Raw genomic sequence first — 16,958 nt, forward strand, 5'->3', positions numbered from 1 at the left:
TATGGCCATTGATTTCCATCGCTCGCCTCTTCATCTTTTTTTCTTCCCTCTCGCTCGGTTCCAACGGCCCATCGCTTCCGCTTGATCCCACTAGTCGGCCACGAACCCACCCCCCCTCGTTGGCATATCCCCAGATATGATGTGAGCTCGGCCATCTCTACTCACCTCTGACGGATGCATGACGGAATCGCAACTCTCGCCCAAGCTGACCCTAGCTCCACCTCGAATTGTCTCGCTAATGAGTAGCTCTTGTCGAACCCACCCTCTGATCCTGGCACTAACATCGCGCCCAAGGCCACACAAACCATGACCATTTCATTTCACATCTCATGCACCAAGTAGGATGCTTGAATTGCTCATTCTCGTTCTATTCCTCTTTCGCTTCCTCCATCTCTCTTGTACTCTCTCTCTCTCTCTCTAGTTCCCACCTCCTCGTCTTCTTCGGCTCACGACATGCGGCACGTTCATCTCCGCGGCCATCTCATCCGGTCCACGGCCCGCAACGACCTCTGACGCTCGACTTTTATTAGTCTTGTAATCGCTGGTAAAAAAAGTTTTTTCAAAAAATCAATAAAAAATAAAAACCCGATGGGAGCTTAAAGCACCCACACACACCACCACCACCACGACACATCTGTTACTGACCACGCCATCTGACTCTTTTGCTCCTCTTTCTGCATTTCTGTAGTTTGAGCCGTTCCCGTTCGCCGAGCCCGCTCCGGCCTTTTTTTTTTTTTTTGGAAGCCATTCCCTCAAAGGAGACGAGCAAAGATCACTTCCGCGACTCCCGGCCTCGTCACGAATCTGGCTATTTTTGTTTTCTTTCCTCTTTTTATTAAACCTCACGCGGGAAAATTCGCTTCAAGATCCTATTCCGAACCCCAAGTGCCACTGCATCCAACGGAGAATTTGGCTTGGTCCCCCCTCTCTCCCCTGTGTATCCACGGCTATACCGACTTCTTCCTTTACTTATATACATGAACCTATTTTATGCAATCCCCATGTCATGTCTACTGGGATGCCTGATAAATCTACTCTTACAACCCCGGCATTATTACTCCGTCTGGTCAAGACAGCTGTACATGTCTCCTGTCCTTGGCTCCCTCTCTCAATGCCCTTTTTTTTTTCCCCTCAACGTCGCAGTCCGTCGCCGCCGCCGCCCGTCTCGACTCGCATCACAGCTAGCCCTGCCAAGGATCACCACCGCCCCAGCGCCTGCCACCGTTTCAAAGCTGCAGTGTCAATCAAAATCCTTCCTCCTAATAAATAAATAATAATAATAATCCTCTTCTTCTCCCCTGCCCGGGCAAGGATGGGTTAAATGGCCCGCCGCCTGCTGTCCACTCTGACTCTCACTCTTGGTCTCACTCACCCTCACTCTCACTCTCACTCGCACTCTCACCCTCACTCTCACACTGGTGACCGCCAGTTGGTCCCAAAATTGGCCCCAACCAACGACACAATGCATGCGTCGTGTCCATGAGTAGTGTCCGTCCCGAAACCTTGAAGCCGCAAGTGTATTCGGGTGGCTCCAACAAGGGCGGTGGGCATCGTGGCCCGACACCTCCTCCCCTTGTTGATGCATGCTTCTTGTCAAACTTGTGCTTGTGCCGAATAACTAGTGCCGCACATGTACGGAGTACGCGAGAGTGAGATATAGACTCGTACACAAGGAGCCAAAGCCTAGCAAAAAAAAAAAGCCCGTTCAACCCTGCACAATCAAGTAACAGTCCAATGCCAGTCGCCCATCCATTGTCATCCAGCAGCCTAGCAGGCAATCCAGGCCATTCGTATTGAGCTGCCGCATCCTGGTCTGAACACGACCTCATCGTGCACGCCACCTCGCCCAAGGACGCGACCGCCACAACAAGCCACAAGTGTTTGCAAGGATCGACCTCCGTATGAGGTCATAGACGGGGTTGCCCATTAGAGTTGGAACTTGGCAAGCGGGTACCCTAAAAAGAAAAACATGGCCCATGGCCTCTCTCATGATGAAAAAGGCTCTGTATTAACTCTAGAAAAAAAATAGAAATAACCCTCAAAACTAATACTCCATGTAAAGATTAGTAAAACCATTTTAATATTTGGTGATTACCTACTATCCTGCGAAAGCTGTCGTAGCTATCCGGTAGCTTGGCGGGCCCCCCCCCCCCCCCCCCCGCGCTAATCCTGGTGGAGGCCTACAGTACGGCCGCCCACGAGAACCTGTCAATCGCAGAACTGACGGGACGAAACAAAGTCAAAACTGACAAATGAAAACTTCGAGGCCTTCTCTAACCCAAATTTCGACAGAAATAGATTAGACTGACTCTGCAGAGCGTTGCGTATAAATCAGAAATGCTGTTGGCAAGACCCACGAGCTCATGCTGCAAACAACAGTACTCTAGGGTAGGCCAGCGAACCCGGTTGCCTCCCACAGTCCATCCACAAACAATGTCAAAGCTGTATTTGCGTGAATTAAATTCTGCCGTATCGTCTGCTGTTGACTACGGAATCGTATTTCATCATAATCTTGAAGCATACAGCTGCTTTATTCAGGCTGTCAAGTGGTGGTCGCAGCCAACATCTATTGCCAATGGACACGCAACAATATTCTGCCATACACATCATGGTTGATCAAGCTCCAGAACGGCAGTCCAGATTGCACTTGTCAAAATCAATCCTGTGAATCGCTGGATACATGTATTCGCAAGACACCAGATCGCGTCAGGCTGTCAAATGTTGCCGCATACCCGTGTCCATGACGAATATTCCGAGGCCGAACTAGAACTTCGGACAATTCAACCCCACAGCCTCGTTCACAACCAGCCGGCCACATACAGAGGAACGTGTATTTAATGAGGACGCAGTGCCTCCCCGAAGGGAAGATGAGAGTCAAACGCAGTTTTCTCTTGCACAGTCATCCCGAAGCTCTCACATGATGGACATTCTCATCGTGGGCTGCGGCATCGCCGGCTCGGCGCTGGCAAGCTTCCTTCTGCTGGACGCGACAGACGCGCAGAAAAAGACGATGAGGATCACGGTGCTGGAGCGCGCGGTCGAGCTCCGGCCGTACGGCCAAAACGTCGACGTGCGCGGCTACGGCGTCGAGATGCTCCGCAGGCTCGGCCTCGAGGCGGCCGTACGCGCCTCCACCACGGGCGAGGAGGGCGTGCAGCTGGTGGACGCGTACCACCGCGTCTGGGCCGCCAGCGAGGCCGACAAGACGGGCAGGGTGCAGACGCCGACGAGCGACATTGAGATCCTGCGCGGCCGGCTGGCGGAGCTCTGCTGGCAGCGGAGCATGCAGCTGAGCGACGCGTGCAAGGCCGCCGGCGGCCACGGCATCACCTACGTCTTTGGCGACTCTGTCGCGAGCCTGGAGCAGGTGGCGGCGGCGGCGGCGGCGGACGGAGGTGGTGGCAGGGTCCGCGTGCGGTTCGCGAGGAGCGGGCGGGAGCAGACGTACGACGTCGTCGTCGGCGCCGACGGCTCCCAGAGCCAGACCCGGAGGCTCGCCTGGGGCGCGGCGCACGAGGCCCGGGCGGTGCGCGGCCTCGGCGTCTACGGCGCCTTCTTCAGCGTCCCGCGGCAGGACCACGACACCAAGTGGCGCAAGTGGTTCCACACCACCGGCGGGCGCGCCGTGATGCTGCGGCCCGACGCGCGCGGCGAGCGGTCGACCGTCTTCATGACCGTCATGAACAGCACCGACCCGAGGCTCCCCGCGGCGGCACTCCTCCGGAACCACCAGCGCCATGACAAGGCGGAGGAGAGCAAGGCCCTGATGAGAGAGTACTTTGCCGGCACCGGCTGGGAGACGGACCGCATCCTGCGCGGCATGGACGACGCGCACGACTTTTACTACGACGCCCTCGTCCAGGTCAAGATGGAGCGATGGAGCACGGGACGGGTCGTGCTGGTGGGAGACGCAGGGTAAGTCAAGAAAAGAGTACGGAGCGATGATGCCATTGTTGGAGAGAAGGACGAGAGGACGAGAAAAGAGAGAGAGAGAGAGAGAGAGAGAGGGACAGACGGAGAAGATATGCTGATTCTCGCAACAGGTACTGCGCATCGCCCATGTCGGGCATGGGCACGACGCTCGCCTTGACCGGCGCGTGCGCCCTCGCGCGAGCCCTCCTCCGCCACCAAGACGCCCCGGAGCGGGCGCTCGCAGAGTACGAGGCCGAGATGCGGCCCGTCGCCGCCCGCTCCCAGAGGCTGGCGCCCGGCATGCCGCGCCTCATGCACCCTCAGGCCCTCTGGGAGCTGCTGCTGCTGCACGGGCTCCTCTTCCTCCTCAAGCGCTCCGGCGTCTTTGCCCTCTTGGCCATGTTCTTTGGTCCGCCGGCAGATAAGATTTCTCTCGAGCAAGACTCATCTGTACAGTAACTTGTTTTCTTGTTTTCTTCTGCTTTTCTTCTTGTTTTTTTTGTTTTTCTTTCCTTTTTATCTTCTCTTCTGTTTTCGTTTTGTTGGGCTCTGGATCACTCAGTCGTTAAAAGCACACAACTCTTCGACTCTGTAAATCGAGTGTAGCGGAGGAAAGAATCAAGGGAACCATACTCCGACCGACGTGGAAGTTTTGTCGAGCTCCTTCTAGCCCTAATAAATGGAACAATGGCAATTCCGTTTCCATTCACAAAACAATGCTTCCATCTTTCACAACCCTTGAAAACTAAAGTTTATGTAACCTCAGCCTCACTGTAACCATGACCGGCATCCGCTCGGCCCAACTTCTCCACCACTCCCTCCACACCCAACTGTTGTAAGTGCACTCAACTTACCCCAGTTTCCTAATAGATCAAGGCTGTGAGATTCAATTCTATTTTGCGTTCTACTGTGTTGGCCCTCTCATTTCTCCTCCTCATCTGTTAGTAGACGCACATCGCCATGAAGGGCTTTAGAACCACACTCTGCACGCTTCTTGCTGCGTCTGCCGCCACGGCAAGCCCGTGCTCCGACGTCCTGCGCCCCGGAACCCCAGAATCGGTCGGCATGCTGGCCGAGCCATTGGAACGCATGGTCAGCAACATGTCACGCTTTACAGAGGCCAGGAACTGGGGCGCGCCGACGCACGGTCAGGTTCTGCCCGTCGAGCCTGGCGGCACCGTCCTCGTTGCGCGAAAGGGCCGCATCGTCAGCCACTTCGCCTTTGGAAAGCGAAATCTCTGGGCCTCTGTTGACGGATACAATGGCACCAAGCTACCTTTGTCGGCGCAGGAGGATGCGACGGTAGACACAATCTACGACCTGGCGAGCCTCACCAAGCTCTTCACCACCGTCGCGGTGCTGCGGTGCCTGGACAAGGAGCTGCTGACCCTCAACGGCACCGTCGTCACCTGGCTGCCCAGGTTTGGCGTCAACGGAAAGCAGGAAATCACGCTGCTGCAGCTACTGACGCACACGAGTGGTCTGGACGCGGACCCGGCGGTCGGGCTGTGGATGCCGCAGTTTGCCACCTACGAGTCCCGCATCGACAACATCCTTTCCACCAAGCCAATCAACGAGCCCGGCGCCAAGTACCTGTACTCTGACCTGAGCTTCATGACGCTCATGCTCGTCGTGGAAGCGGTGACGGGGCGGCGGCTCGACGACGTCATCCGCGAGTTCACGGCGGAGATGGGCATGGCGGACACCTCGTTCAACCGCGGCAACGTCGAGGGCGCCGCGTGGCCGTACTACCCGCGCGCGGCCGCCCAAGAGTTCCAGCAGGCCGTGGCGACGGGCGACGAGCCGCCGCGCCCGCAGCCGGTGCGCGGCACCGTGCACGACGAGAACGCGTGGGCGCTCGGCGGCGTGTCCGGCCACGCCGGCCTCTTCTCCACCGCGCTCGACACGGCCCGGCTCGGGCAGATGATCCTCAACAACGGCACCTACGGCGGCGCGCGCATCCTGAGCCGCGCGGCGGTCGACCTCGTCTTCACCGACTTCAACGCCCGCTTCGGCCCGGGCAGCGCGCACGGCGCGGGCTTCGAGCTCGACCAGGACTACACGGCCGGGCCCATGGCCAACATCCGCGCCGCGAGCCACACCGGCTTCACCGGCACGTCGCTCGTCGTCGACCGCGCGAGCGAGACCGTCTTCGTGCACCTGGCGAACCGAGTGCACCCGTCGCGCAACTGGAGCAGCAATAATGCCGCGCGGAGAACGCTCGGCGCGTGGGTGGCCACTGCCCTGGGGCGGACGGTGCAGTTTCCGTAGACGAGAGAGACCGACCCTCCCTGCCTGCATCGGGCGGCACTGAGCGTGTGAGACAAATTCCGACATTTCCATGCGGCACTTAATCGCCTACGCACGCATGAATCCCAAGTCCACAGTATACTGGACAGCACTGTGCCAAGGTGCTCTTTCGAGTACGTGTACTGAGTACTTGGCCATGACTTGCTCTTGGCAGTGGAGGCGACTGGTCAACGGGCGCCGATCTGCAATGCAGGTGGGAATCGGCAATGCAGGTGGGACGGACGCCACGCTCTGACGAATTACCACAATCCTGACAATGGAATTACGCTCCCGAGTTTCTGGACCGCCGCATATATGGTATCTCGTATTTAGAATACATGAATCAAGGCGAAGCAGAGCTTCAATTGCTACCGTGTCTCCTCGTCAAACGCCGCGCTGCGAAAACGGAGCATGAGTGACCGCCACTGTGAGCTAGATCGACACATATCTTGCCAATGGTGGGCTGGTCGATCTTCGGTCGAATATCCTAGCACATAGCGACTGCCGCTGACGCCATGTTTCTGGTAGTCAACTACCGTTAGGCCCGATGGTCTGAGCAAAACGAGACCAAGGATTCTCATTTTGTGGTCCTTTCCTGGGATGCTGGGCCGACCCTTGGCCCATAAGCTGAAAACCGCAGATGAGAAGCAAGATCCACGGGGTCATTCGGGATGGCTCGGGCTTACGGTCTTTGGATTGAACAAGCGGTATATATCTCTGCGACCGCCGACGTGTCGTAGAGCGTTCCGATCCGGATCAATTCCACAATTCCGTTGGGTGTAGGGTGCAAACAAAAAACAAAAAACAAAGAATGCGTCCTTTTGAAGCTTTCGCGCCCCTCGGCCTCCTCATCGCCGCCCAGGTCAAGCCCGGGCACGGTGCGGCCGCCTCGGAGCTAGACATACTCGCCGGCCAGCACGTCGTCTACTCGTTTCCCGCCTCCAGCACGCCGCCCGCGGAGCTCGTGCAGCTCACCGAGGCCGGCCTCGTCGGCGGCGTCATCCTCTTTGGCGTCAACGTGGACAACAAGACGGCCGCCGCCATGGAGACGCTGCGCCGCGCCTACGCCGCGTCCCCGGCCCCCGCGCTCCTCAGGAAGGCGACGGGCGTGGACGACGCCAAGTTCTTCGTCTCGACCGACCAGGAGGGCGGCCAGGTGCGCCGCATGAAAAATGACGAACCCAAGCTCTCCGCGAAGCAGATTGGCGCGTCGGCGGATCCGGCGGCCGCCGGCAGCGCGGCCGGCGCCGGTGCCGCCGACACGCTGATCAAGTACAACCACAACGCGAACCTGGCGCCGGTGCTGGGCGTGTACCGCGCGGCGGGCGACTTCCTCGACTACTACGGGCGGTCGTTTGGCAACAGCTCGCGGGCCGTCGCCGACGCCGCCGTGCCCTTCATCCGGGCGCAGCAGGCCAAGGGCGTCGCCGCCACGGCCAAGCACTTCCCGGGGCTCGGCGCCGCCGGGCACGACGCCAACACGGACGAGACGCCCGTGACGCTGGACCTGTCCCTGGACGAGATCCGCCGCGTGGACGAGGCGCCGTACGTGCAGGCCATTGCCGCCGGCGTCGAGCTCGTCATGCCGTCGTGGGCCGTGTACCCGGCCCTCGACGCGCGCCCGGCCGGCCTCAGCAACAAGTGGGTGCAGGACGAGCTCCGAGGGCGGCTCGGCTTTACCGGCGTCACCATCACGGACGCCATGGAGGCCGGCTCGCTCAAGGGCTTCGGCGGCACCGAGGAGACGGCCAAGCTGGCAGCCGCCGCGGGCATGGACCTGCTGCTCGCGAGCGCGCGCAACGTCACGCAGGGCGACGCGATGCGCAGGGCGCTCGTGAGTGGCTTGCAGGAGGGTCGGCTGAGCAAAGCACAGTTTGACGAGGCGACCAGGAGGATTGCAACGATGCGCAGCAAGCTGTGGGCATAGGACTTGCCATGTTTGTAGGATAGATTGATTGATTGGATATAGCAGCTAGAGTCTAATGCCGAGCGTCGTCTTTTTTCCGTAACCGAAACGCCTCCATGATGATCCTTCGCACATGCAACGCCGTCAGCGGAATGGCCAGGCCCTCGCCGCCATTGGTTCCCGCAATCTCGCCTCGCACGATTTCTGCCTCCGACGCCCATGTCCAGGCTTGATGTTCCTCCGGATCTAGCACTATAGTCTCGAGCTGCTGGACCTCGACCTCGAACGCGAATTTGCAGAAGATCTTGGTCCCCCGCGAGTTGGTGAAGACAGTCAGCGGCTCTCCGGCCGGGCCCTCGGTGACGCGCCGCACCACGCGCCGCGCCGTCAGGCCCGTCTCCTCCCTGAGCTCCCGGGCGCAGCCGTCGAGGATGGTGGGGTCCCTGTCGGCAGGGTCGACGGCGCCGCCGGGGAGCTCCCACTTGTTGGGCATGCTGTCGGTCGCGGCGCGCTGCACGAGCAGGATCCGCGCCGGGGAGGAGGAGGAGGACGAGGCCGCCGTGCGGGCGGCGTCAAAGACGACGGCGCTCGAGTGCACGCCGGCAAAGTCTTTTTGGTGGGCATCGAGCCAGGCCTCGCGAGACACGTTGAATTCGGCCACGGTGGGGTCGAACTCGAGTTTCGACATGGCGTGGCGATTGAGGACTGAGCTGGTAGCTCTGTTGGTTTCCGTCGTGAGGATGAGATGCGGGACGGTCGCTGCCTGCTAGTTACAAGGCAAATCTCGGGCCTGGCATGCTCCAGGCTAACGAAAATAGCGGGTTACAGGCCGCTGCACCAGTCCCTCGGCGTTTCATCATTCTAGGTACCGCTGAACAATCAATCAAACTGAATGGGGATTCATTCTATCATGCATCGAGACATCTGTAGTCATTTGAGCCTCGAAACTCACTTTGACAGAGCTTCGTTGGCGATACCAGGACATCGACTGCCGTCTTACCTCCAGCAGGGTAATCAGGGTAACTGTTGAGACTGAACCAGCACGTACTCACAGCCCCGGCAACAGAGACTCCCCAATGAGGAGAACTGGCTGCCACTAATGTAGCTAATACAGCGGGTGGCAACAAGTTTTCAGAACTCTGCTAGGTACTTGAGCTTAAATACTCAGTGCTGCCGTCAAAAACAGCCACGTAAGGCATGGCGGCACCCCAACCCCAACCCCAATCAACATGGAGACGATAGTGACTGACAATAACCCTAACCCTGGCGATGGCAAAGTAGAGAGTTATTATCCCTCTCATTTAAGGGGACGGCAAGTATTTCCACTGACTGCCAAAGGTCGAGTGTGGATAACCTAGCTGGTGGATTGCGCCTTTGCCGGGACGACATCGAACCGGCAACAAATAGGGTTGCCCGCGATTAGAACAGCCACTCACATTCATGTGACTATCTGCGCAGGGGCAGGCTGACGGCGCCTTCGAACCTTCGCATCGGCCTTTACTCGCAGAGGTTACCCAGCTGTCAACAGACGAGGCCTAGATGCCGTTTCGCCGCCCGCCTCCCGGCATAGCTGCATTTTGCGCTCACCAGCCGCCCCCTTGCCCCTGGGCTGCAAGGCAACGCAGTATCATTACTTTGTCAACGTGCTGCGGTGTCCCCGTAGAGTGGAGCGGCTGGGCGGTGATGAGAATCTTTGTTTTCGAAGGGATGCCCTGTCGAGATTGAAGAAGCCTACTACCAGTAAGTGGTTCGCAGCGCCGACGGCTACAATTCGCCCCTACCCGCTAGCCAACCCATAGTGATATGTCGGACTGCACCAACATAGTAGGCAATATAGATGTAGAATTGAAACACATCTCTGTCAAAGTTCATATCTGCTTCCAGCCTCCGGACCGAGGAACGGGTCGGGATGCTCTGATAACAAGTATGGTTGATGACTGTGACTTCATGCCTCGGAAGTAACCAAGCATGCCCGCCTAACTTTTGAGGACGACTCATCATGTGAATTTGACTGCATGTTGTCTACGTTAAAAGAATTGCCTGTGCCCTCGGGCTTGACGGATCTCCTCTATACACTCTACCAGAGCTGATTTTGCCCCAGCATAGTCACTCTCTTGCAGATGTCGGAAATGCATCCGTAAGAATGCATTGTTGGGGAGAATTTGACTTTGGCCACGTCAAATTTCGCCATCAGGGTAGAAGTAGAGACTGTCAAGAGACCGATGATGCAGTGGTGCCACGGGTTCTTAGGAGAAAAAGGCGCAGTTCAGAATTCGGATTGAAGACTGGTACGACCCGAGAATGATGCCTCATTTTATGTGCTGTGATTCTCAAGCTTCATGAACTAAACGGCACAGGCATTGGTCACAAAATAAACTGTCAGAAGCGTTGAAGCCATGCCTGGACACGTCTGCACCACAATTCTTAAGCTTACATGGCCTGATTTCCGGGGGCGGGGGCCGACCGACAGGGTTATATATTCCATTGGCCGCCATGGAGAGATTAGAAGACGGACTGTTATGTGGAACCGATGATTTGATCTTTTCACAGTCATTACTTTGATAGACTAGACAACGTGAGCGCATACTGACAACACCCAACCGTGCTCTACATACTACATCGGCGCTTTGTCCTCCCGTGTTACGACAGCCGCAATCGCCGGCGCGGTCTACGGCGGGGTTCAGTCCTGTATGTACTGTCCATCACCCCGAGGCCCTTGTTCACTTTGAAATCGTCTGCGGGACCCAGACTCGGAACGCTGGTCAACTTGCCAAGCCTCGGCCGTCCACTTCCGTACGTCCGTAGTCACCCCTCATTGTGTGTAACCACGACTGCAAGCCTGCTCGAGTGAATGCTTCCATCTGGGTGCGATGCCTTGCGCGCGAATGCCACCGGACTTCGTATTTCAAAGGCGGGAGGACAAGGGAAAGCGCAAGTTGCCCACGTGGCGGCATCGTAATTGTTATCTCTTATCGCCCACAGCGTCAAAGGATAACTAGGAAGGGGGGGGGGAGTGCATGGGCAACGCTGATTCCTATTCAGTTCACGGCAGATGGGCGGCTGGCAGATGGGGGCGGGAGAGGACGGAGCAAAGACTTGTGAAGATGTGGGCTCATCACACTCTAGAAAGGGCTTTTTGATCCTTTTTTAACTTCAAGATCGATGGCGCGGAAAGGGGCTGGTAGGGATCTATGAGCCAATGAACAGGCCCCAAAATGGTATTTGTTTCAGCTGAGAGACAGCGTAACTTGGATGGCTCGACACACTGCTGGAACTCGGCCAACATACAACTCTGTTGCATCACAGTGAGGCTTGCGTACACTTGCCTGACGAGGTCGTTGGATTTGGCACAAAGGAGCCCGGTTGGCGTTCAAAGGACAAGCAAGTCACCTACCCGTTTCCTTATCGCTACTGCCTGCCGAGCCGGCCGATTTTGCCGATTCTGTTGATGTACTGACCCGCGACCGAATGTTTATCTTCCGAGCCTTGCACCAAAGCTTACTGGGAGCTTCATCCATTGCTGTCACGCCAGCATCCTATCATGCGACCAGGCCAGACTCGGCTGCATTCAAGCACCCAAGCGCGCCATGCCGTTTCAGTAACCAACGCGCCGGGCTGCTCCGCTACCCTTAGCTGATAGCTGGTGCCTGTCAGGCGAATATATTGCACCGCTGATGACATCCGCCCGGCCCCAATCGCCGTTCGTCATTGGGCGTTATCGAGTACCTAGCTTCCTCAGCTGAGAGTTCGCTCATCGGGTGCGGCTGAGGATGGATCAAGTATGACCGGGCGTAACACTGTTCTATTTTCTGGAAGGCAAAAAAAAAAAAAAGGGAACCGAACGTCTGGAGCCACGTTGGAAGACAATGGACCCAGAAGGGAGAAACTAAATGTATGCGGTTGTCGGGGTGGCTTGGAGGGCTTGGAGGGCTTGGACAGCGTCTTTTGCCATGAAGCATACGGGCAGCTCGTAGAGGAGACGATTTTCGACCCCCAAAATCCCCGAAAGACCAGGCCCGCCCGGCACTACGAGCACGCCACCAGATGCTCGATTGTTTTAGCTCGTGGTTGTCGAATCTGCGGCGCAGGAGGAATCGTGGTCGTGCGTGCTTTCTTCCCCTGCCATGATATGTTGCTTCGTTGTGCCTTGGTGTTGACACGACGCTCCAACCGCCCCATCGTGGGGCAAGCACAACTTACCCGCCGCCGCCGCCGACAAACCAGGCTTCCTTCAGCGTTGGAAACCCCCAACATTGTCGTTGTGAGAAAAAGAAGGAGTCGGCATCAGAATCTTTTGCAACTACCCCCTCGTCAAGACGGCGTCTCAAGATAGAATGGATGTCACCGTGCAGCTCCCGACCGATCCCGTCGAAAGGCGTCGTGTGCAGAACCGCATCGCCCAGCGCAAGTTTCGTCGTAAGTCGGCCTGCGTCTATCAGTGTAAGATGGAAAACTTACCAAGACTGTCTTTTGGTTGCGAAATTCTAGACAAGCGGCTGCAGAACCAAGCGGCGTCATCTGCTGCAAACGGCCGTTCCTCTACCCTCCATGCACGGCGGGCATCGTCATCCAACACACTGACGCAAGGCACCTCTACGCCGCCCATTTCGAGCGCGCTCCCTTCACCCAGCTTATTCGGATGCATAGACCTGGGGACCAGACCTGATGGACTGCCCACGACACCGGCCACCACCTTGATGGACGACTTCGCCTTGGACGCGTACTTTGACGGCAACTTTGACTCGTGCTTCGACCTGCCTAGCCTGCCCACTGAGCCTCCAGCTCGGTCGCTGTCAAGCGACAACGGCTTCCCCGCGCCGGTGCGCATGCCGTATCCCGGTTTGCCGACCCCCCAGGCCACAGTGCCATCTTCGTATGCGTCGTCTTCGTCGTCGGGCCGCTCGCGTGGGACTCCCGTCGGCGAAGGAGGGCCTGTGCTGTCTGTCGGCAGCGCATCTCGTCCGGGATCTCGGCGTGGGACTACAATCGACATGCAGGCGGCCACGCTCGATGCAGGCTCACGCATGGAAGCAGTAGGCATAGACAGGAACCAAAATGACAATAGCGACGCAAGGTGCGACAAGGGATGGATAAGCACCATTCACATCGCAGTACAGAGTGGAAACGAGCGCATCCTCGACATGCTGCTACGGCAAGACACGGAAGGCATCAACTGTCCGGACAGCAACGGGCGGACACCACTCTTTCACGGAGCGATTCAGGACAATGAGCCCGTCGTGCAGATGCTGCTGGCTCACGGTGCTCGGATCGGCCTGCTCGACAAGGAAGGCCGATCACCACTGCACTGGGCCGTGCTCTATCGTCGGCTGGAAGTTCTCAGGACATTACTGGAACACTGGAACAAGTGTGAGAGGCATAGTTTTGATATCGACGCCCACGATAACGTCGGGTGGACGCCATTGCATCTCGCCGTCGAGAGGCGCTTCGAGGCAGGTGTGTTGTTGTTGATGCAGCACGGTGCCAACATAAAGGCCCGAGCCAAGATGTGCCCGCACACCGGCAAGCCGATACCATTTAACGTGGAGCCGCTTGGATCTTGAGATGCCGAGATTCGTGTCCGCTCCTGCGATGTCATCTATTACTGTTTTTGGGGGTGGGTGGTGGCTCCTTTTTTGGTATTTCGAGAGCATTCTTGTGCTAGCTTTCCTGTATGGCGTGGCTTTTCTTATTGCGCTTTGATACTTTTTATTATTTCTATTATATATTTTGGATGCGCATAAAACAAGGACAAATTTAGACCCTGGACGTCGTTACCGCAGCTCCGTCATGTATATACAAACTCTGCGATTAACTGGTCAAGCCCTGTGCTGCTGTGTTGGACGGCATCAATCAAACGGTTCCACTCTATGAAATAGAGCAGGAGACCACAATCATCATGATGCAGGTGTAATAACGAATCGAGCCCGCATGAACCAATGCCAGGGACCAGAGATGAGCGTAACGGTGTCAACGCAGCTCACACGACACCATAATCAGCTTTCTGCCAGCTGGGATGCAACCTTTGTCTCAACATAAAGCATAAACATGTTCTCTTTGAGCTTGGCGCTTACTTTGCAGTTTTGCGAGTCTCGAGCTGTCCCCCCCGTTGCAACTCTGCGCAGCGCCGCCGCCGGTCCTCGCTCCCATTGTCCTCAGCTACCGCCCCGCCCATGGCAGGAATCGCCATTTGCAGCGCCTGATTCGCAATTTGTTCAATCCCACCGGCGTCGTGTACGAGCACCCTGTTTCGGGTCCCCTCGTACCCCCCGCGTTCGAGCCAAATTGCAGTGTTGCCTCCAGTGCGGCTGATGGCGTCGCCCCCCCCCGCCGGCCCGCAATCGTGCCCTCCCTCCCTGCGTAATGCTTACCTTGCATGACGGATCAGCGCTCTATCTTGTAATCTCGGCGCTAGCCAGATCTTACTCGGAGGCGCAATCTGGCGTAAAGCTTGATCTGGGCGGACTTTGCTGCCGTGGGAGTTTTGGCGGGAAAGTTCTTGGGCTGCCCCTTGGCCAGGAATCGGGTAAGCACAATGCCGGGTTATCAGCACCACCATACCCCATCCACGACACTTGTATGATGGGACTCTGAGCTCCTAGCAATTCGCGGAAAAAAAAAAAGAGAGCTCGGCAAGCCTTGGTTGTATTGCGGTTTTTGCAGCTAGGCTCGCTAGCCTACCCGACTCGCACATCATGAGTGCCACAACAGCATCGACGGAACAGCATGTCGAGCCCGAGAAAACGACAACTCCCAACCAGGAGGAAGCTGCGCTAGTGAACACCAAGGACGAAGAGTATCCTAGCGGCCTACAGCTAGCATTTGTCGTGCTAGGAATCCTGCTGTGCTTGTTTCTGGTGAGCTGCCGGTCGTGGGCACTGATTAGTGCATAGATAGAGGGAGCGATGCAACTAACAGCTTTCGTCGTAGGCAGCACTTGACATGGTTTGTGGCATAGAGATTCTCTGGGCGGATGCTAGATTCAGAATTCCGGCTCCTCTCGGAAGTGTCAATGAGAAACTGCTGACCGTCAACGCAGACCATAGTGGCCACGGCCATTCCCAAAATCACGGATGAGTTTCGAGCCATAGATCAAGTTGGATGGTACGGCTCCGCGTTCTTCTTGACGCTCGCCGCCTTTCAGTCTTTCTGGGGAAAGCTATATCGGTACTGTCATCTAAAATACACGTATCTGGCAGCCGGCGTGGTATTTGAGGTCGGCAGTCTTGTTTGTGGTAGGTGTCATCACAGCTACTACGGTCCCAAACCATGAAACTTGTTAACAGGCGATCCCTCCTCAACAGCCACCGCGAGAAACAACACTGCTCTCATTGTAGGACGAGCCGTAACAGGCATCGGAGGTGCCGGCCTCTACTGCGGAACCTACACAATCATCGCCTTCATCGTTCCACCTGCCCAGCGAGCTCGATATACCGGCCTGGTTGGCGTCTCCTACGCAGTTGCGAGTGTGGCTGGTCCGTTGATTGGTGGCGTCTTCACAGACAATATCAGTTGGAGATGGTGGTAAGAATTGATATCTTCTCTACAAAATATCGAAAGGCAGCAACTGATCCCGAACAAAGCTTCTATATTAACCTTCCCATCGGCGGGCTTAGCCTTGCACTCATCTTACTCTCCTTCAAGCCTCCATCCGCGGCAAAGCCGGTCCCGGCATCCATATCAGAGATCATTCTGCAACTCGATCTTCTTGGTGTGGCGCTCGCCGTGGTGAGCATGGTCTGTTTTTTCTTGGTCACTCAGTGGGCTGGTGCCAGTCGCGCGTGGGACTCGGCAAGCGTGATTGCATGCCTGGTCGTGTCGGTCGTGGCAAGCATTCTGTTCATTGGGGTGCAAGTATGGCAAGGGGAGAGAGCGTCACTTGTGCCTCGGATCTTGTCCAAGAGAGTCGTTTATGGAGTGGCCTGCTTTGCTTTCTTGTAAGTCCTCCCCAAGCTTCGCGCATGAATCTTACTAATGCGCTGCCTTGCTAGCCAAAACGGGATGAACTTCTTCTTCACTTACTACATCCCGATTTACTTTCAATCCATCGACAACTACACAGCCGCACAAAGTGGCATTTACAACCTACCACTGATTTTCGGAGCCTGTAAGCAACACCGTGCCTACACATACAGTCTGTTACTAATGCCACGACAAGGTTTCTTCGCAATCATCTCCGGCTTTCTCATCACCATTTACGGCTTCTACACCGTTTATATGGCGGTCGGGAGTGCCGCCTGTACAGTCGCTGCTGGCCTTTTGTATACCATGGGTATGCACACTCCACTTGCCCGCCCGCTGGGTTACCAGATGCTTTTGGGTGCCGGACAAGGCCTTGCCATCCAGGTTCCTGTCATTGTTGCCCAAGCAATGTCTGCCCCGGAGGACATCTCGGCCAGTACAGCCATCATTCTCTGTAAGAAAAAATTGCTACGCCTTGGACCTTTTAGTTACTGACATTCGGCTGGTAGTTTTCCAGATGACAGGGGGCGCAGTGTGCATCTCCGCTGGCCAGTCGGCCTTCATTAATCGGCTATTGTATTATCTTCGGAGCATCGCGCCTGGCATTGACGCTGCTCGAATTGTCACAATCGGCGCATCAGATCTGAGAGCCCAGGTATCTTCAGCCGAGATCGATTCGGTGCTCCAAGCATATCTGGGAGCGCTCAAGGATACCTTTGCGCTTGGTGTGGGATTTGCAGGCTGCGCATTCCTGGCAAGTTGGATCGCACCGATAAGAAATCTGGCAAACGGCTCAAAGGTGAACGTCATGGCGGCTGTATAGTAGACTTAATTTCAGATCTTTTGCTTAAGCATCATCTCGCACTGCATTCAGACACCAATCGAGCCTACA

The 16,958-nt window shown here is 56.6% G+C and overlaps 6 protein-coding genes across 6 annotated transcripts; 5 read left to right on the forward strand and 1 right to left on the reverse strand.

Moving 5' to 3' along the window:
* Positions 1–2,920: 2,920 nt before the first annotated feature.
* On the forward strand, positions 2,921–4,371 carry V2A60_005948 (uncharacterized protein; the record flags this gene model as incomplete). Its single annotated transcript, XM_083257246.1, has 2 exons — positions 2,921–3,915; positions 4,044–4,371. The coding sequence occupies 2 exons, from the start codon at positions 2,921–2,923 to the stop codon at positions 4,369–4,371; spliced, it is 1,323 nt and encodes a 440-aa protein (XP_083113372.1).
* A 501-nt stretch (positions 4,372–4,872) lies between these two features.
* On the forward strand, positions 4,873–6,183 carry V2A60_005949 (serine hydrolase domain-containing protein; the record flags this gene model as incomplete). The annotated part of the gene is made up of 1 exon (XM_083257247.1): positions 4,873–6,183. The coding sequence occupies one exon, from the start codon at positions 4,873–4,875 to the stop codon at positions 6,181–6,183; it is 1,311 nt and encodes a 436-aa protein (XP_083113373.1).
* Positions 6,184–7,012: 829 nt separating this feature from the next.
* Positions 7,013–8,128, forward strand: V2A60_005950 (uncharacterized protein; the record flags this gene model as incomplete). The annotated part of the gene is made up of 1 exon (XM_083257248.1): positions 7,013–8,128. One exon carries the CDS (start codon positions 7,013–7,015, stop codon positions 8,126–8,128), a length of 1,116 nt encoding a protein of 371 aa, XP_083113374.1.
* Positions 8,129–8,180: 52 nt separating this feature from the next.
* V2A60_005951 (NUDIX hydrolase domain-like protein) lies at positions 8,181–8,795 on the reverse strand (the record flags this gene model as incomplete). Its single annotated transcript, XM_083257249.1, has 1 exon — positions 8,181–8,795. The coding sequence occupies one exon, from the start codon at positions 8,793–8,795 to the stop codon at positions 8,181–8,183; it is 615 nt and encodes a 204-aa protein (XP_083113375.1).
* A 3,646-nt stretch (positions 8,796–12,441) lies between these two features.
* V2A60_005952 (uncharacterized protein) lies at positions 12,442–13,668 on the forward strand (the record flags this gene model as incomplete). Its single annotated transcript, XM_083257250.1, has 2 exons — positions 12,442–12,523; positions 12,596–13,668. 2 exons carry the CDS (start codon positions 12,442–12,444, stop codon positions 13,666–13,668), a joined length of 1,155 nt encoding a protein of 384 aa, XP_083113376.1.
* Positions 13,669–14,799: 1,131 nt separating this feature from the next.
* On the forward strand, positions 14,800–16,889 carry V2A60_005953 (MDR family MFS transporter; the record flags this gene model as incomplete). The annotated part of the gene is made up of 8 exons (XM_083257251.1): positions 14,800–14,961; positions 15,035–15,049; positions 15,144–15,339; positions 15,409–15,628; positions 15,688–16,041; positions 16,096–16,211; positions 16,263–16,520; positions 16,576–16,889. The coding sequence occupies 8 exons, from the start codon at positions 14,800–14,802 to the stop codon at positions 16,887–16,889; spliced, it is 1,635 nt and encodes a 544-aa protein (XP_083113377.1).
* Between the last annotated feature and the right edge of the window lie 69 nt (positions 16,890–16,958).

Source organism: Cordyceps javanica, chromosome 4, assembly GCF_051103115.1.
Source record: "Cordyceps javanica chromosome 4, complete sequence".
Classification (NCBI taxonomy): domain Eukaryota; kingdom Fungi; phylum Ascomycota; class Sordariomycetes; order Hypocreales; family Cordycipitaceae; genus Cordyceps; species Cordyceps javanica.